At 35.2% G+C, this 21,275-nt stretch overlaps 1 protein-coding gene across 11 annotated transcripts in view; it reads left to right on the plus strand.

Moving 5' to 3' along the window:
* DZIP3 (DAZ interacting zinc finger protein 3) overlaps positions 1-21,275 on the plus strand; it is a 125,594-nt gene that overhangs the window by 27,449 nt on the left and 76,870 nt on the right. For all 11 annotated transcript variants that reach the window (XM_055568098.1, XM_055568103.1, XM_055568105.1 and 8 more), the window contains 8 exons: positions 1,228-1,344; positions 3,825-3,905; positions 5,133-5,257; positions 8,305-8,419; positions 15,752-15,871; positions 17,209-17,310; positions 18,758-18,850; positions 19,531-19,583. In XM_055568098.1, coding sequence (XP_055424073.1) covers positions 1,228-1,344; positions 3,825-3,905; positions 5,133-5,257; positions 8,305-8,419; positions 15,752-15,871; positions 17,209-17,310; positions 18,758-18,850; positions 19,531-19,583 — 806 coding nt within the window. The remainder of the gene's footprint in view (positions 1-1,227; positions 1,345-3,824; positions 3,906-5,132; positions 5,258-8,304; positions 8,420-15,751; positions 15,872-17,208; positions 17,311-18,757; positions 18,851-19,530; positions 19,584-21,275) is intronic.

Here is a 21,275-nt window from a genome sequence, read left to right on the forward strand (position 1 = left end):
GAACCAAAACAGACACTTTTACTCTAAGGGTAAATTTCTTCAGGATTCTAACCAAAAGAATAAGGTGTTTACCAGAGACCCTGTTCCTTGGTAGGTCATACACTCCCAATTTCCCTCCCAGCTCCACAACTTTGTTGAAAGCATTGCCTAGCATTTCAACCTCTCAGCCACAACTGAAAACAGCAGTTGCATTAAGAAAAAAAAAGTGGCTGCAAAATCAGTCTCTTGTCTCTGGGCCTTCCTCCTCTCTTGCATGTTGGCCCCATAGATTTTAATGCCTTGGTAGTCCATTGCTTTCAAAATTAAAAAAAAAAAAATTGTACTTTATTCAGCTTTTTAAAGTTCTGATTGAGAGTATTGCTCTGAAACTACCTAAACTGTTTGGCAAAGGTAGACCTTCAGTGTTATATTTTATAGACCTTCTCAGATTCAAGAGATATTCTTGAGTATATGAGTTAGATGAGTCTGAAATTCAGATGATAGTTCTGAGCTCAAAATATAAATTTGGAAAATGTCAATGTGTAGACACTATTTAAAAAGATGATGCTGTATTACTTTATCTAGGGATGTGTTTTGATAGAGAAAATTGAATGTTATGGAGACTGAAGTAAAGTATCTAGTTAACCTAGGAGAAGAACAGGAGAATATTGGAAACTGGAAGCTGAGTTAAAGTATAGATTAAATTTCCAAATGTAATTTAAGCCAAGCACTTTGGGGTACAAGGCATTGGGGAATGGACACAGAAATAAGACATAGGTCTTCCTTTATTTCATCCTTTTAAGTAACAAACTATGGTACATAATTTATATATTAACTTGGTTTCAATTAGATGACAGCATAAGATGATTTGCCCTGGTGTTGGTATTTTTAAAGCCAACCTTCCTGCTTACTAGAGTTTTAGGGCTGGAAAGAAGTTTTTAGCTATGTTAGAGAATAGAAGGTATCAGAAGGAAGTGGGATTATGACTTTCCTCTGAAGTAGGAGTGGACATTACCAATTCTTTTGCAAAGTTGGTATTTAGTATTTTGAGGAAGTAGTTATAAAGATTTGTCAAACCCTTAAAAACAAACAAATATAAGAACAGTTTTATCTAGGTTGTGTGGATTTTTTTAAGGCCTCCTTATTCTTTAGATTTTCTATGATTAGCATATATTATTTGTTTAATAAAAATAAATGTTGATATTTGTTGTAACTTAAGGAAATTTTTGACCAAATTATTTTTCACAGAGAGAAGTTGCGACCAATAGCCAGAATGGGGAGGAAATTGTTCCTGCTTTGACCTTACGTTTCTTAATAACACGACTAGAAGCAGCACTTAGGAACATTCAAGCTACTAATTATACTGTAAGTGTTTTCTTTTGGAAGTTTGAAATAGTGGATTTGACAACATTTTTCAATGAGAGAGCATCCAGTATATGCTTATTTTAAGGTGTAGGCCAATTTGTATTTTCCTTACTTACCTCTAGAAATACATATAAATTGATTTCTTGCATCTGTCTTGTACTTTCTCATGACCTCATCTCTTTAATGAGCCTATTCTAGTTTCCTTTCCTACCATAAAATTGTTCATCTTAAATAGAGAACTTTGAACTAGTATAAATGGGCTTTCCCAGTTAGACATGAGTTATGAACTTCAAAAACTACTTCTTCCTTTCCTCCTGATTAATAGACATCTCTTCTTTTTACTGATATTTCCTTCTTTAATTGAAATATAGTTATTTTACAGTGTGTTAATTTCTGTTGTACAGCAAAATGATTTGGTTATATATACATTTTTTTATATTCTTTTTCATTATGATTTATCTCAGGATGTTGAATACAGTTCCTTGTACTATACAATAGGACCTTTTGTTTATCCTTTCTATACGTAATTCTACTGATATTTCTGTATTTGTAAAAATTGGAACTTCTATTATCTGTGTAATTATGTGAGATACAATTGACAAGACATACATTCAAGGTCAAATGATACTTTAGAAATAGAGAAAAATTGGAGGAAATGTAAACATTGCTTCAAAAATAAGAACCAATAGAACAGGACATAAAAGGAAAAGGCAGTTCTTTGAATAATTGGGTCAGTAAAGTAAGCTAAGTTTTGCATACGTGTAGAAGATGGATTAGAGTTATCTTCAAGCAAGGACTACCCAGACATCAAACAAAGTAGCCTAAGACACCACTCCCATATCATAATGGTGTACACAGAGATGGAAAAATGATCTTTTTTTTAGGACTTTCAGGACAGGTTCTAAGAGGTGATATATACTGCTGCTGCTGCTAAGTTGCTTCAGTCATGTCCGACTCTGTGCGATCCCATAGACAGCAGCCCACCAGGCTCCCCGTCCCTGGGATTCTCCAGGCAAGAACACTGGAGTGGGTTGCCATTTCCTTCTCCAATGCATGAAAGTGAAAAGTGAAAGTGAAGTCGCTCAGTTGTGTCCGACTCGAGCGACCCCATGGACTGCAGCCTACCAGGCTCCTCCGTCCTTGGGATTTCCAGGCAAGAGTATTGGAGTGGGGTACCATTGCCTTCTCCGATCCTCTGTCTAAAATGTAACAAAATTCCGGACTCACAGAAGAAACTTCCTGATGTTCAGCATAAGTTGCTTCTTTGGCACAAATAGTCTAAGCACAGTGAGCCACCCCTGTTGGAGAACAATGGTAACACTCTTGAAATCCAGATTTCCAGACACTAGCCAAGGGTCAGACTTGAAAGCAGGTGTTTCAAAGGATAACATTCTCAGGCCAGATATGATAAGGTTTTTTATGTACAGGTGTGTATTGGTCTCTGCCATATGTTTATAACCACTGCTGCAATCATGATAAAAGAACTGTATCATCACCATGAAAATCTTTTGCTGCCCCTTTACAGTCACATACACCTTTTACCATCCTCACTCTTCCTAATGTCCAATCTATATTCTCCATCTCTAATTTGGCATAGGCTGTTTTTAAATAAGGGCTTTCCAGATGGCACTAGTGGTAAAGAACCTGCCTGCCAGTGCAGGAGACAAAAGATGCAGGTTTGAGCTCGGTCAGGAAGGTCCTCTGAAGGAGGACATGAAGGAAATATTTGTGTTTCAATTTTTCATTAAATAAGTGATAAACTTTGTTTATGAAAAAGTTTTGTTCATAACGGAGAAGGCAATGGCACCCCGCTCCAGTATTATAACAAAAGCACCCATGAACAGTAAAAGACTTGGATAAGAGATCCTTGTGCTTTTTAAGCTGGATGGTAGATACTTGGGTATTTGTTATTATCTAAAGTGTTTCTAGAGGCTTCCCTGGTGGCTCAGATGGTAGAAAACCTGCCTGTAACGCAGGAGGAATGGGTTCAATCCCTGGGTCAGGAAGATCCCTTAGAGAAGGAAATGGCAACTCATCCTAGTATTCTTGCCTGGAGAATCCATGGACAGAGGAGCCTGGTGGGCTACAGTCCAGGGGTTGCAAAAAGTTGGACACAACTGAGCCATTAACATAACAACAACAACAACAGAGTGTTCTTCACCTAAAATACAATGAGAAAAATGGAGAATTAGAATTTTTTGGAAAGTTTTAGTATAATAAATATTGATGGCATTTGCTTTTATTTTCTTTGCTCAAACTCTAATGTTTTATTTTGAGATTATTAACTGTCTTTCTTCTGGGTCTAATTATTAAATACATCTAAAATGAATTCTGTCATGATTATTAGATGATTTATAATAAAATGATAATTTAGCTCCTTTTAATAGTTATTAAATAGGCCAAGGGTATTTAATTAAGCTTTCTATACTGAGAAGTAGCATAGTCTAAATAATCAACTAAGGTATATTTTATCTTTTTAGGCACATCAGATTAATATTGGTTATTACCTGACATTACTGTTTTTGTATGGAGTAGCACTCACTGAAAGAGGAAAGAAAGAGGTATGTAGTATGTGTTATTTGTCCATTACAAGTAAATCTTTTCACATACTTTGACTTCATTTTAGTAAGTTAAAATCTTGCTTTTAAAAAAAAATTCTCTAAAAACTGAAACCATTCCATGACTTTTCTGTCATGTTTTTAAGATATAGAGTAATTCTGCCAGAGACTATTTTGTGAAACTAAAAATATTGATAAGATAAACTTAATGTAAGCATATAGCCTTGAAATAAATACCATTTGTATAAAACAGAAAATTTTGTTTTGCTTGTTTCATTTATACATTTTAATCCATTTTCTACTGTAGTAGTGTAGTTTAATCTCTCTGGTTTTTATCTTACCCTCTTACATAAAATATGAATTTGACCTCAGTTCTTCATTAAATAAAGTGAAGTACAAAAGTAAAAATCTAGGAGTTAACTAGGTGATCTCTAAGGGTCCTTACAAATTTAACATTTTCTTTTGCTTATTTTTAATGATTTCTCAATTTCAGCCTTGATATCTCTTTTACTTTTTGTATTCTTAAATTTATACTCTCTTCTTGGTTTCATAAATAAGTCTAACTTGTTAATTAGGTGAAGTAGAATTTATAAGTGCCAAACTGAAAACATTTCCAGTTTAAATAATTTCACATAATGCTAATTATTGTTTAATGTGTTGTGCTAGAGGATGTTTTAAAATGAGGCCATGCAGTACTTTTTTTCCCCTCAGGGAGATTGGGGCTATTGTGCCTATTCTAATAATAGTAACTGAAACATTTATTAGAACTGACCTTTACTTCTATACCTATATTGCTTATAATCAAGATGATCCTTCCCCAAAAGAGACTGTATATGTGGTCAAAAAGTCACTTATTTCCTATTTAAAAATTAGGAAGATTTGTGCTCCAATTAGAAAAAAAAAAATAGGAAGAATTATATTCCCATAGTCATTAGAAGAGCCCTTATTTTTGCTAGTAATATTTGTCAGTTTTAGACATAAAGATTATTATTTTAATGTTTCACTTTGAAACACTAAAGACCTTAAGTTCTTTTGTAACTGTTTTATTAAGCACTGAGTACATTTTTTATGGGATCATATGCAGAGATTCTACAAATAGAGATGTGAATAAATGACCAAATGACTGAATCAGTATTAAAGCTGCTCTATCTTTTCTAGTTTAGCAAATAATTATTGTAAAAGGAAAAAATAATTTTTACATCAGCCAAACCTAGTTTTATGTTACTACAGGATTATATAGAAGCTGAGAATAAATTTCTAGTGATGAAGATGGTAATCCAAGAAAATGAAATTTGTGAAAACTTTATGTCATTAGTTTATTTTGGCCGTGGTTTGCTTCGATGTGCTCAGAAGAGGTAAGAATTTTAATTAATGGGTAGTTCTTGTCTGTTAACTTTCAGTATTATGTAATGGGAATAAAGTTTGCACAATATACCAGGGATCATGACATTTGTGCTCTATTGATTCTTTTTTCTGTCACTGATTCTGTAGATCATTTCATTAATGTACTTGAGAATATTAAATATTAAATTTAACAGGCCATGGCAATAAAAGGTGGTATAGTATAGGCATTAGAAACATAGGCTTTGGAGTCTGATAGGCCTATTCAAATACATTTTATATCACTACTTGGTATACGACCCTAGGAAATTTAATGTTGCTAAGCCTAATCTTTGGAACTAATATCAGTGCCCACCTATTAAGGTAATTAACACAGTGCTTAGGACACAAAAATACTATTCTTAATAAATAATAATTATAGTTATTAATATTGTTACCACTTGGAATGGCTGTGTAAGTTATAAATGAGCTTATAACACATTGAAAAGGTCCCAGTTCTGAGTCCAGGGATATTGGGTATTACGCAGTTAGGTACAGAGGAATGTACATGGGCTATCTGTTCACTTCCCATATGTATGTTGTTTAGTCACTAAAGTCATATCCAACTCTTCTGGAACCCCATGGACTGTAGCCTTCAGGCTCCTCTGTCCATGGGATTTCCCAGGCAAAAACACTACAGTGGGTTGCCATTTCCTTCTTCAGGGGATCTTCCCAACTGAGGGATTGAACTTGAATCTCCTTCTTTACAGGCAGATTCTTTACCACTGAGCCAACAAGGAAGCCCTCCAATATGTGTATCCTTAGCCATTTGTAGAATCAATCATTCATTTTATTTCTAAGCATTTATTATATATTAGAGACTACTCTAGGTATTAGGGGTAAAATAGTTTACAAAACAGTTTCTTTCCTCATGTAACTGACAGTATAGTGAAGGTTTATAGACCTTAATAAAATAATCAGTTATTTAAATAATCAATTATGAAATGTGAGCAAGAGCTATGAAAGAAAATATAATAAAGAATTAAAGTCCTTATTGGAACCTCAATGTGTTTCTTGGGAATCAGAAGTCTCCTTGAAGAATTAATGTTTGGCTGAAATCTGAAGGATGAATTAGGAAAAATTTACTTATGCAAATCCTTATGAAGGATTACTGCTGGGCCCAACTGTTGAATCCCTAAAAGCATCACTTAATATGGTAGTTCCTTGATTCTTTGAAAGGCTGATCGTCCATCCTCTGGCGTGCTTGGTTTTTATTATCCAGAAGACGTCCTGCTTCCTGTTTATTAGCATAATGTTCTCAATGTAGTTTGCCACTGTGATATTTCACAGAAAGTCAGGATAATCAAAATCTCTTTAATACTGTGGAGAGAATTAACATAGCTCTGAGTCAAAGAATCTGGACTGCTGTCCTTCCTTCAGATATGTGAACTACCTACTGTTTATTTTCTTTATTGATGGGCATCGAGAATCCATTTTCCAAATCATTGACACTAAAAAACCCAGTCGTCTGGCAGCAGCATTTCCTTTCATCCCTGGCCTATAGAGAACAGCCACCACCTCAAAATGTCCTTCTTACTCTGTATTTCTTACTGCATTAATAAAATGGAATGTCCTCTGGACCTTTCTAGGGTACCCTGTCTGGTAATGGATTCAATGGTGTTATGTCCATTCTACCATCTTTTCCTCCCTGAGCTTTCTTGAAAACTCTGCCAAGAAATTTTCAACATTTTCATCTCAATTACTATTATAGAGGCCATTGGTTGTGTCCAGGCTTCAAGTAGCCTCAGCAACATGTTAGGACTGGCTTCGCATGTCCTTACATTCAGTAAATGCTGAATTATGGGAGAGTTGCCCCATATCAGTATACATTTCCCTATCCAGCTATATACTTGATCATTGGTTTAGGTCTCTTGGACTTCCTGGTAGCTCAGACGGTAAAGCGTCTGTCTACAATGTGAGAGACCTGGGTTCGATCCCTGGGTTGGGAAGATTCCATGGAGAAGGAAATGGCAACCCACTCCAGTACTCTTGCCTTGAAAATCCCATGGATGGAGGAGCTTGGTGCAGGCTACTATCCATGCGGTCGCAAAGAGTCGGGCTTTGCAACTGAGCGACTTCACTTTCACTTTCAGTTTCATGACTGAGTGACTTCACTTTCACTTTAGCTCTCTTAGGATCCACTCCCAGACACATTCCTGCCACTGCACAGTAGTGAAAGTAGTGAAGTCTGCAATGCTTATGGTGAACAAGCCTTTTCTTCCTCTTTTTTCACTTGGGCTTTGCTTGTACCTGATCCTAGATTTTTCAGTATTTAGGCAATGAGCAGAGATAGGGGAGGATTTTGAGAAGGAAGAAGAGCATCATCTTTTGGGACATGTACCTTAGATAATGTACAGATATTTGCATGGGCTACTCATTCCATATCAGAGTCCTGATAGTGTAATAGTCTTGTTGAGGCTGTGCTTTTGGTTTTTGCTGTTGTTATATCCTTGTGATTAAATACTGGGTCTTATTTTCAGCATTGTCTGCCTTTATGTTTAGAGTTGGTCAGATTTCTTTAAATGTTACCATAGAGGCCTTTTAACTTTCCCGGAGTACCCTTAGTTGATAGTAGTAGCCAATTTCTTCCACTTTGTGGTTAAATCTGGGCCTGATTTTCAGCACAGATTATCTTTATGGCTGTCAGAGATAAGGGTCTCTTTAAATGCTGCCCTCAGAGGCCTCTGTCTTTCATTGTGCCCTGAGTCAATCATTGGCTGACCTGTGCTGGTCATTCTCTTTCTTCAAGGCTTCCAAGACAAAAGCCAGCCAACCCTACAACCCCTTTGATTACCATGGCCCCCATACTGTTCAAGCTTGAGCTACTACATAATCTATTACCTCCCCTTCTACCTATATCTCATCTCAGTCTATTATAGGTGAGAATCTTAGTATTGTAGCATGCTAGACATTATCATCCTACTTACACACACACACACACACACAAATGGGTTGCCTGTTGTCTAATTGGTAAGCTAGTTACAGAGTCTTGTTCAAATTAACCTTTTAAAATGCCTTGCAGATATAATGGAGGACTGCTAGAGTTTCATAAAAGCTTACAAGAAATAGGAGACACAGATGATCATTGGTTTAATATAGATCCTACAGAAGATGAAGATTTACCTACAACTTTTAAAGTAAGAAATTATTTAATCTATGGCTAATCAGAATCATCTTTGATAAAGTGCAGTTTATGCTATGTCATTCTATAGAAAACATATTCTTTTATTGGACATTAGCTTTTTGTATGAGAAAATTTTGATTCCATTATCTGGTACAGAATGTGAGTATGATTCAACAAGTAGAGAGAAGTGAGGTGGATGTGTTAGCATTTCCAGATAACAAGAAGATTAAAAGTTGTACTAGTTCACATGGCTAGAGATAAATGTAAGTTAACTTATTTTTTCTAATTATATTTGCCATTGTTTTGTTGTTGATTTAAATTTTAAAAGTATTAAATGGTCATTTAGAAAACTTGAAAAATGTGAAAATGCCAAAGATAAAAAATTCATCCATATATTCCTTCAAATGGCAAACTATTGTTAGAATTTTCATTTATGTATTTCCATACACACATGTATAAACACTTTTATTTTTAGTAAATTGGTGTTATGTTATATACATTGATTTATAGTATAAAAATATATATTATTGTGAATTTGCCAGCAAGTAGATTATTGTATATTGAAAGTATAATTTTTCATAGTCTATCATAAACTGTGCTTTAATTTGGTTAACCAATTCCCTTGGATTGAACATTTAGTTTATCCTAAACATTCTAGTTTTTTAGTATTACAGAAAGTGATCTTTTTTAATTTCTCACATCATTGCCTTAGTGTAAATTTCTAGAGGTGGAATTGTGAAGTGTTTATACACTTGTATAAGTTATTCATGTATATTTCCACATTTCCTCCCAGAAAGTTTGTCCTGATTTATATTCTCAAGACAGAGTGTAAGAATTGCTTTTTGCCCTCATGTGCTTAGCCGCTCAGTTGTGTCCAACTCTTTGTGACTCCATGGACTGTAGCCACCCAGGCTTGATTCTCCAGGCAAAAATACTGGAGTGGTTGCCGTGCCCTCCTCCAGGGGATCTTCCCAACCCAGGGATCAAACCCAGGTCTCCCACATTGCGGGCAGATTCTTTACCATCTAAGCCACCAGGGAAGCCCACACTCTCTGGATATTCTTTACCTTTTGGGTAATTTTTACCCATCTAATAAGCCATATTGGTCACTTTTTAGTTGTTTAATGTGAAAATAGCTACATTAGGCTTCTCTTGGTTAACATTTGAGTGAGGTATCTTATTCCAAACTTTTGCTTTAAACCTTTATGGATCCTTACATTTTAGCTGACTTTAAAGCCAAATGCATTCCTCAGATTAAAAAGGATGTTTCATAAAAATAAGAAATTCAATTTTTCTAGGAATCTTTAACAACTCAAAGTTTCTATATACCTAATAATGTAGCCTCAAAATACTTGTGACAAAAACTGGTAGAACTAAAAGGAGAACTAGAAGACTTCCCAGTCACAGTAGAATATTTTAATATACCTCTCTCAGTAATCAATAGAGTAAGCAAGATAATCTTTGGTGTTTGGTGAGATGATTATATGTCTTTTAACTTTGACTTAATATATTAAGTAGTAATTTTATGCATTAAAAAAAATATTGAATTTCTGTGTTTACCTGAAGCAGCTCCTACTTGGTCTTGATTGTTTTTCTTCTAGTCCTTCTCCTTTTAAAATATTTTTCTTTCTTATCCAAATTTTATTTTTGTTTTATGCAAGCTAGTACATGTATACAGTTTGTTAAGTATATTAAAAGATTTTAACAGTCTGTGGTTCATCATTTCTAATTGTAGTTTCTGACTATTGATAACTTATTTGAACCCTCTAGGCATTTTCCTTTGATATTAACCTGTACTTTTAAAAAGCTGTATCACTATTTAAAAAAAATTCTCCATCTTAGGTATCGTCTTTTGATTTCCTACTGTTGAAGATAGTCATTTCCCTATACATCTCCTTTACACACACACTTCCCATTCCCCATCCTATAAATAGTTACACATTTTTATTAAAGTGGCCTTAGAGTTTCCCTTTATTCCTGGGAATACCCTTACCCCTCTCCTGTGTAAATCCCCTATTCTTGGATTAAGTTTTCCTCTTTCTAGGTGTACTCCCTTGTTTTGGGGGAGTAGCTTTCATCCAGCAGCTTCCTAGAAAGAGCATTTACATGGGAGTTAAATTTTTTGAGACCTTTCAAGTCTCAAAATAATTTATCCTTTGTACACTTTACTTGTATCTTGCCTGGGTATAAAATTATAGGTTGAAAATAATTTTCCTTTAATTTAAAAAATTATGTTTCTATTATCCATTAGCTTCCAATAGTAGTACTTTTGAGATATTTGATGTCATTCTGATTCTCAATCTTTTGCTTGTAACCTGTTTTATTTTTTTCTTTCTGGGAATTTTTAGGATATTCTGTATATCCCTAGTGTTCTGGACTTACGTTTTTTTGGTGGTGCTGCTGCTGCTGCTACTGCTGCTAAGTCGCTTCAGTTATGTCTGACTCTGTGCGACCCCATAGACGGCAGCCCACCAGGCTCCCCTGTCCCTGGGATTCTCCAGGCAAGAACACTGGAGTGGGTTGCCATTTCCTTCTCCAATGCATGAAAGTGAAAAGTTAAAGTGAAATCGCTCGGTCGTGTTCGACTCTTAGTGACCCCATGGACTGCAGCCTACCAGGGTCCTCCATCAATGGGATTTTCCAGGCAAGAGTACTGGAGTGGGGTGCCATTGCCTTCTCCATTTTTGGTGCTAGGACATTTTATTATTATTTTTTTTTAATTTGATGATTTCTTCTTCATTTTCTCCTTTCTTTTTGAGATGTTTGTTATTCAGCTGCTTGACATCCTGGACTGAATTTCTGACTTTGTTATTTCTATGCTAATTTTTATATTTTGTCTTTTCTACTTTCTAGGAGATTTTCTTAACTTCATCTTTTTGCATAGAGCTAGTATTCAGCCAGTATACACTAGTGCTATCATACTAGTTATTATAATGTTAAAATATTTCCGTACTACTTGGAAAATAGTTTCTGCCCCCAAAATAATTTGGGTAACCAGCTGCATTCCAGGTGTCCTATTCTGTCCTCCAGCCCTCTCTTGCCATACTTCTCTAAAATTCAATAACTAAAGGTTTAATGTACAATAGAGCAGAGCGTGTCCATGATCCTGCTCTCGCTCTAGGCCAGCATGTTCTTACCTGTTTTAATTGGTACCTATGCCTGTGAGCCCACCAGAAGTCCTACTTCCCAGACATTGTGATTAGTTTCTAAAGGAAACTTAGAGGGCTGGCCTGTACCCTTTATCTGGCATTGACAAATTCCAGGTGAGTACCACCAGAGGCCTGCCCTGCCCCAGTTGCTCCTATCCTCATGTGTCTCCTGAGATGAACTTACCCTGTTGAAAGAATATCATACTTATAGAGATGCTGGCACCCTTGTAGAGCAGTGACTTTCATATCATTATTATTTTCAACATGATTCTTGTCTCTATCCTTCAGTTTAATTTTTAATTTCCATGATTATTTCAGCTATCATCTACCAAGAATTTTCTTGTTATGAATATTCCTTAAAAAAAAAAAAATCCTGTCCTTTTTTCTTGTACTTGAGAGGTAAATATTAAAGGTAAATGTTAGCCAGATCATTTAAGGTTTTATAAACAGTGGGGTGTTATAATTAAATTATAGTAAACATCTGAATGCAGAGTTCCAAAGAATAGCAAGAGATAAGAAAGCCTTCCTCAGCGATCAATGCAAAGAAATAGAGGAAAACAACAGAATGGGAAAGACTAGGGATCTCTTCAAGAAAATCAGAGATACCAAAGGAACATTTCATGCAAAGATGAGCTTGATAAAGGACAGAAATGGTATGGACCTAACAGAAGCAGAAGATATTAAGAAGAGGTGGCAAGAATACACAGAAGAACTGTACAAAAAAGGTCTTCATGACCCAGATAATCACAATGGTGTGATCACTGACCTACAGACATCCTGGAATGTGAAGTCAAGTGGGCCTTAGAAAGCATCACTATGAACAAAGCTAGTGGAGGTGATGGAATTCCAGTTGAGCTATTCCAAATCCTGAAAGATGATGCTGTGACAGTGCTGCACTCAATATGCCAGCAAATTTGGAAAACTCAGCAGTGGCCACAGGACTGGAAAAGCTCAGTTTTCATTCCAATCACAAAGAAAGGCAATGCCAAAGAATGCTCAAACTACTGCACCATTGCACTCATCTCACACGCTAGTAAAGTAATGCTTAAAATTCTCCAAGCCAGGTTTCAGCAATATGTGAACCATGAACTTCCAGATGTTCAAGCTGGTTTTAGAAAAGGCAGAGGAACCAGAGATCAAATTGCCAACATCCGCTGGATCATGGAAAAAGCAAGAGAGTTCCAGAAAAACATCTATTTCTGCTTTATTGACTATGCCAAAGCCTTTGACTATATGGATCACAATAAACTGTGGAAAATTCTGAAAGAGATGGGAATACCAGACCACCTGACCTGCCTCTTGAGAAACCTATATGGAGGTCAGAAAGCAACAGTTAGAACTGGACATGGAACAACAGACTGGTTCCAAACAGGAAAAGGAGTTCGTCAAGGCTGTATATTGTCACCCTGTTTATTTAACTTATATGCAGAGTACATCATGAGAAACTCTGGACTGGAAGAAACACAAGCTGAAATCAAGATTGCCAGGAGAAATATCAATAACCTCAGATATGCAGATGACACCACCCTTATGGCAGAAAGTGAAGAGGAACTCAAAAGCCTCTTGATGAAAGTGAAAGTGGAGAGTGAAAAAGTTGGCTTAAAGCTCAACATTCAGAAAACAAAGATCATGGCATCCGGTCCCACCACTTCATGGGAAATAGATGGGGAAACAGTGGAAACAGTGTCAGACTTTATTTTTCTGGGCTCCAAAATCACTACAGATGGTGACTGCAGCCATGAAATTAAAAGACGCTTACTCCTTGGAAGGAAAGTTATGACCAAGCTAGATAGCATATTCAAAAGCAGAGACATTACTTTGCCAACAAAGGTTCGTCTAGTCAAGGCTATGTTTTTTCCTGTGGTCATGTATGGATGTGAGAGTTGGACTGTGAAGAAGGCTGAGCGCCGAAGAATTGATGCTTTTGAACTGTGGTGTTGGAGAAGACTCTTGAGAGTCCCTTAGACTGCAAGGAGATCCAACCAGTCCATTCTGAAGATCAGCCCTGGGATTTCTTTGGAAGGAATGATGCTAAAGCTGAAACTCCAGTACTTTGGCCACCTGATGCTAAGAGTTGACTCATTGGAAAAGACCCTGATGCTGGGAGGGATTGGGGGCAGGAGGAGAAGGGGACGACAGAGGATGAGATGGCTGGATGGCATCACCGACTCGATGGACATGAGTTTGAGTGAACTCCGGGAGTTGGTGATGGACAGGGAAGCCTGGCGTGCTGCAATTCGTGGGGTCGCAAAGAGTCGGACACGACTGAGTGACTGATCTGATCCGATCTGATGGTTTATAGAATTTAGGACTTTGAATGGTTTCTGTATTTATGGTAAAGGAGGAGTTAATAAAATAACTGCAAATTGTAATCAGTGTTTTAAAGAAAAACAAGGGACTGGGATAGAGAAAATGGAGGAAATGCAGACACATATACCTGCATGTATCCATATTTATATGTATATATGCATAAATGTGTATGTGTGTCTATGTGTAGTGGTTAGGAAAGGCCTTTCCAGGAGGAGATATTTAAGTTGGAAGCCCAAGACTGCTAATGGAACTAACTCTGTAAAGAGTAGGGGAATAATTTTCTAGGTAAATGGAACTGAGTGGGAAAAGGCCCTCAGGCCTTGAGGAGCAAGTTTGAGGAACTGGAAGTATAAAATCATGTGAATTTTATAGCGAGTGAGGCTAGAGATGAATTTGAAGAGATGGGCCAGCGATGGATAGGTGTACTGGGTTCAGATGCTGCAAGTTCTGCAGAACCTTGAAGTCAGTCTTAATAAGATAGTGGGAAGCCACTGAAGAGTTTTAAGCAAGAAACTGACACGATCTTTTGCTTCTTTATAGAGTGCTTTGGAACATAGTAGGCAGGGATGAAGGAGACCAGTTAGGCAGTTGTTACAGTTAGTAATCTAGGTAAGACATAGAATGGTACTAATGGAAAGAGAATTAGAAAAATTTGCAGTATAATTTGGGAGAAGTCTCAACAGTATTTGCTAATATATTACATGTAAAGGGTGATGGAATAACTATGTGATGGATGACTTCAAGCCTGCTGGTTGGAAATTAAATAGATTGTGGTAGATGTGCTTGATGTAAGTTCCATGAGGACTAAGTATATATTGACCTTCTAAGTTCACTGCGGTATCCTTAACATCTAGCATTTCCTAGCATTCACAACAACCTAGCCCGTAACAGGCACTCAGTAAATACTCGTTGAATGAGTGAGTATCAATGACTGGGGCAGAAAATAAGAAGAAAGGAACAAGGAACAGATTTGGTGGGCAACTCAGTAGATCAGTATTGAACTATTAAGCATTAGATATGTGAAATGACAGTAGCTATATACATACTATGAGTCCTGTCCTTTTATTTCAGCATCTGCACTTCCTATTGGCTATCCTCATAGGATATACTGCTTTCATATGGATAGGTCCTTGGATGCTGCTTCTTTATTTCTTGACATTTAAAAATTTCTAGTTGATTTGGTTAAAACATTTTTATTCTTCATAAAATTCTGAATGTCATTAAACAAATGTTATGAATGCTGACTTGATGCATAAAATAGTCTATAGAGGTTTACTTTATCATGTCATATACCCTCAGAATATATGGGTATGTCTCTCTAAGGGGCAGTATTAAGGACTTGTTTAGCTTAGACTTGAAAATATGTTTCACAACCTTTAGCCAGCATTTTAAAATACAGAGATTGCATTCAAAATTGTAACTCTGAACACTGGAAACATATTTGTGGCCCTGCCTCTGCCCATTTTGACTGAGCAGCCTGTTGCACCGCTACAGTAGTCCCACTGCCAGCATGGTGCTTGGGGGCCAGTTCTGGCAAGGACTCTGTTGGGTTTCCAACAATTTGTTGTTTCTCTGTATCTGTTTCAGAGAAAGTAATTCTTGTTAGGAACCCACTGGCTGTTATGAGTTAGAATGGAAAATAGACATATAGCTTCGAATGTACTTTTTCCACTTTCTCTGTGTTTGTATTCAGGAATAAATGTAGTATTTCATGTTTAGGGCCCTTCTGTGTATTGTTTTCTTTGAGGGAAATAGGTTCTATAACTATTTTAAAAAAACAACATAAAACACCTTCAAAAAAAGGACATGAAATGAACCTATACCTTAATATAAATGTGTGGTCTTTTTATTACTGATTCATAAGATTTTTTATTTTTAAAATTTAGGACCTTCTTAATAATTTCATCAAGACAACTGAGGGTAATATAATGAAGCAGACCATTTGCAGTTATTTAGATTGTGAGCGATCTTGTGAAGCTGACGTTTTAAAGAACACCAATTATAAGGTACTGTAATTATCAATCAACTGAGTGTTTTAAAAATGTAAAATTAAACTTAGGTGAAAAGTGTTATATTATTATTCATCAAAATACTCTTTAAAAAGTACTTCATTTATTGTTTGTAGACTTTTTGATAGCAGCCTTTCTGACCTGCATGAGATGGTACCTCACTGTGGTTTTGATTTGCATTTCTCTGATAATGAGTGATATTGAGCATCTTTTCATGGCTGATTCATGTCAATGTATGGCAAAAACCACTACAATATTGTAAAGTAATTAGCCTCCAATTAAATAAATTAATTTTTTTTAAGTACTTCATTTAATTACAGCAAAATGCAGTTGAGAAGTTGTTTAACTCTTGAAAATCTCAAAAGCTTAGATTCACTGTGATCAGGAATTATTTATATCCCGTGAGTCAATAAAAAAATGAATTAGCACAGAACCCCTGTTTGAGTTTCCTGAGCCATACAGCAAATTCCCGTTGGCTATCTATGTTACATATGGTAATGTAAGTTTCCATGTTACTCTTTCCATACATCTCACCCTCTCCTCCCCTCTTATGTCCATAAGTCTATTCTCTATGTCTGTTTCTCCATTGCTGCCCTGTAAATAAATTCTTCAGTACCATTTTTCTAGATTCTGTATATACACATTAGAATATGATATTTATCTTTCTCTTTCTGAATTACTTCACTCTGCTGTATGGCTCAGGAAACCCATACGGGGGCTCTGTATCAATCTAGAGGGGTGATGTGGGGCGGGAGATGGGAAGGAGGTTCAAAAGGGAGGGGATATATGTATACCTGTGGCTGATTCATGTTGAGGTTTGACAGAAAACAACAAAATTCTGTAAAGCAATTATCCTTCAATAATAAATTAAAAAAAAATGAATTGGCTTTGCTAGTGCTTTTGTAATATTCACAAGTACAGTAGCTCAGGAGCTGTTTATCACCAATCTAAGGTCTGGTGATTGATGACAAAGAAGTTTTAGGGACTAATGCTATGGAATTGGGGCTGAAGGAAAAGAGAAATATAAAAGTTCTGATAAAGTGGGGCAGATAGCATGTTCGGCTACAAAGGTCACTCACTGAGTTTCTGATATTTTGTTGTATATCAACAAGATGTTGTATACAGCATATGAAAAATATTAACTTATTCAAATTATTGCCTGTTTTTTGTCTTTAATGATATAAAAGTGATTTTTATAGTTCTTTGATTACCAGTGATCTGTTGATAAATTCTCAATGCCAAGCTCATCTAGTTATAGAATAATAAAAAGTAACTTAAGGTGATATTTTCTTTATCTACATGATTTCTTATCAACAGCTTTTACTCTTTTCCAGGGATTTTTTCAGTTAATGTGCAGTAAGAGCTGCTGTGTTTACTTCCATAAAATTTGTTGGAAAAAGTTCAAGAATTTAAAATATCCAGGTGAAAATGATCAGGTATTATATTTGTACTTCCTTTAAAACTTTACTAGAGCATATCCTCTTCTACTCTTTCCTGCTTTTTTATTCTTTCCCCTTCATTCCTTTCTGTTTACATCCTTCCTCTTCCTTTCTCGCTCCATTTTTCTTTCCCTATTCTCTCTGATACTTTTCTCTTCACTATTTGGTCATCATTACCGTTTATTAAACAGGTCTTTGTAGGAAATTCACATAAAGGACATAAAATCAAAGAATAGAATTGTTTAATAAAAAGAAAGGACAACTGTGTAGTTTTAAAGGTAGAGAACAGTGATACATTTTATAGTCTTCAAAAATATATTTGTGTTATTGGGAATTCCCTGGCAGTCCAGTGGTTGGGGCTTGGTTCTTTCACTGCCAGGCCTTGGCTTCAATCTCTGCTTAGGGAACTAAGATCCCACAAGCTGCACGGTGTGGCAAAAAAAAAAAAAAACAGAAAAAAAAAAAACACCAACAGAAAACCTTCAAAATACATTTGTATTATTTATATTTGCCTAAAATCATATAACTAAATTGAATTTTTTCCACTGAAATTAAAATAGAAATTGATTGCCTGAGTCTGTTACTTACTCTTTACTCTTTAATGAGGTAATAGCCATAAGTTGGGTCTATAATGTTTAATTCTAAAGTGTTTACATTGTGCAAACCACAGAAAATACTTATAAAGCAATTGTATATGGTGTTGAGTGTTCTGAGTTCTAGTCCAGATTGAGCCACTTACTGGGTTTTTTTTTTACACTAGGCTGAAACTCATTTTTCTAAGTCATAAAGTGAGGATAGTAATACCTACTTTATAAGGTTGTGAAGATTAACAGATAAACTTGTATTGTACATTGTAAAAATCATTATATAAGGCACAGTTATTCATTTTTTAAGCAGTATGTAAATACTTTTCACTTTCTTTGATGGTTAGGGCAATTGGTATTGCTCAACTTTAGAAAGACAAGTAAAAGAAAACTAAGTAAGTTAACCAGAGGAAATGGCAAGATCAGGATCAGAGGACTCAAATTTTTATTCTTTCTTTTCCACTGAAATCTTCACTTATCTAATAAAAATTCAGTATTTCTTTTTGCACTTATTTAATTTGTATATTTTGCTTGAAGTTGCTTTCACTGGGAGCAGCAAAGTCATTTTAGTTTATAATGTAACTATGTAAAGATTTTGAAATATTAATAGAAATGAGAGAGAAAAGTGTGATCATACATTTTAAATAGGAAATCCATTGGTACAAGTAATGGACTCTCTTTGAACAGCTAACTCTCAAGTGTTTGTTCACATCTTTTGTTTTACTGTTTAGCAATATTTGCTTCTAACTTTATATAAATATAATCAGTTTTGCACATCAGTGGGTTTTTTCTATTTTTATTGTTCGTATTATTTTATCTATTGATAATTTATTGTTGTTTTCTATTGATAAAATTTATAGAGTTTTAGTGGAAAAAAATGTTTAAAGGAAGGATGTACGGGTGACATGGTAAGGATGCTGCAATGTGAGGTACCTGGAATTGTCAAAATTTTGGTGAGTATCTTCTCTTGTTTTTCTTGCTTTCCTTCACTGGAATGATGTTTTTGACTTGGAACAGATTTGGGAATTATAATAATAGTAGCCTAGTCATATTCTCTTTGATGGTGACTAAGCTCTCTAACATTTTGTTGTGTTGATTTCTCTAAAGTAGTATTTAAGTGGTACTTAAAAGTAAAAAAAAATTAAAAAATAAAACACACACACACACAGAAACTGACAAAACAGGCCATGACCAGTGATGAAAGTCTATCATGCACAGAGGATGATAATCTAATTCTGTTCCACATATGGTTAAAAAAAATTTCAGAGTTTCTGAACCCTTTATAGTCTTGGTTTTGCTATTTCATTTTAATAAAATATCTTCTTGATTTTTTAGTTTATCCGTAAGTAAACCAAAATTTAAAAAATGTATATATGTATTATGTTTAGGTATGATCTTCTCTTTTAGATTTGGCATTTAAATCCTATGGCCATATAAAGTAGAACTGGTTTTTGAGATCAGCTCTACTATTTGACTAAGATTGTTTATAGCTTGTTTCTTCTGTTTTATTTGTTGTATATTCACTATAGTTTCATTCTCACTGTCTTCTTTCAAACATTAAAGCTAAGAAGTAACACTAAAGAATTTTGAAAATTGAACTACTTTAGGGCTTTTTTTTTCCCATCACTTGCAGTTTGAAGTTGTGAGAAAGGATGAATATATAACCATTGAAAATTTAGGAGCAAGGTAAGTTTGAAATTAAATATTCTACTTTTTTTTAGCATGTATGTATTTTTCAGTTGCTTCTTTCTGTGTTTTCTGTTACTTTTTGGTGCTTCATTAAATTGAAAGACAATATCAGTTGTGTGAAAAACTGTATTTAATTGACATTTGTTTACCCTTCCCCACCTCTTTGTAGACACTTAAATTCTAAAGAGGAAAAGAAAATTATGTGGATGCTTTTACCTTAAGTATGAAAAGAATCCCTTCATGAAAACCAAACATATTTTTCTTAAAGTTATTTAGATTAGGTTGTTATAAAAAACTTTCTCCTAGTTTTCACAACTCATCTAGGCCTCCAGGCTCATCTGAGAATTAGAATCATTCTGTTTCTTAGATGAGAAAGCTGTATTGTTACTGTATACACTGCTTATATATCATATATAAGCAGAAATTCACTGAGCTATAAATTGTTTCTGTTGAAATTAGGAATTTCAATATAAAACTTACCCTAATCCATTGATTTTCTTTTCTTTTCTTTTGTTTAAAATGTCTACCATTTTTTAATCTACCAGGATTAGACATTAATACCTGAGGCATCAATTTTCCCTGTGAGCTAATGAAACGCAAATCTTTATCTCTGCTTCAGATCTCACTCTCAAAACTCTAGGTCTATCTACCTGAATGCTAAATATTTCCATTTTTATTTTTTAAAAAGATCTATAGTTCAATATGCCCACAGTTAGATTCACAATATTTCTTTCCAACACTACTATGTAACTTTCTTTATGTACAATCAATTCAGCTTCTTAAATATATTGTACATGCCTCCTCCTGCCCTTGTGCTTTTATTAAGCTAAATAAAGTTATTTTTCATTTGGAATTCTGAAATAGCTTCTATACTTGTCTTTCTGGCTCCAGTCTTACCTTTCTTCAGTCTGACTGTTCAACAGTCTATAGAACTGTCTGTTCAGCCATTAAAATAGCTTTTTTAAAAGAAAATTGGAAATACTTCACTTCTCTGCTTGAAAATCTTTAACAGATTTCTAGTTGTTCCTGGTTAAGTTCAGACTTATTAGCTTGGTTCTTTAAGACACTTTGGACCCTGCTATACTCACTGGTGTCTCTTGTCATTCTTTTCTTACTATATATGCAGCAACTATACTCAACTTGTTTTAGTTATTAAGTGTGCCATCTGTTTTACCTCTAGAATTTGCCCAGAATACTCCACTCCTTTGGATTTGGCTGGTTAAAACTTCTAGAAAGTCCTATTTACTTTGCATTAGGTGTTTCAATGACATATTCCCTTTTTTTCTCCTATTAAAACATTTACTAAGTTCTGTTGTACTTTTATGGCTCTCTTTTCCATTTGACTATAGCCTCCACGAGGGCAAGAACTTTAACTTGCTTACTGGTATACTCCCAGAATGTAGCATAATGCCTGGCATATAGTTAGTACCCAATAGTTACACGACAGATGTGGAGATTCTGCAATGAGTGTGTTACTTTTGTTTTGATAGGCAATTAACTTATTTGGAACTGAACTGCAAGGCTGTTTTTCTTGCCTAGTGGTTCCAGTTTCAATTCAGATCTTTTGTCTTTAGCTGAGCTGCTGTGAATGAGTGTTCCACATGTATGGTTCAGCTGTCAGTCAGAGACGTGGCCAAAAAAACTGGGGGATCTCTTCTCTATTTCCTTTCTGGAATTCCCCCACACTCA

The sequence above is a fragment of the Bubalus kerabau genome, chromosome 2 (assembly GCF_029407905.1).
Source record: "Bubalus kerabau isolate K-KA32 ecotype Philippines breed swamp buffalo chromosome 2, PCC_UOA_SB_1v2, whole genome shotgun sequence".
NCBI classification, from domain to species: domain Eukaryota; kingdom Metazoa; phylum Chordata; class Mammalia; order Artiodactyla; family Bovidae; genus Bubalus; species Bubalus kerabau.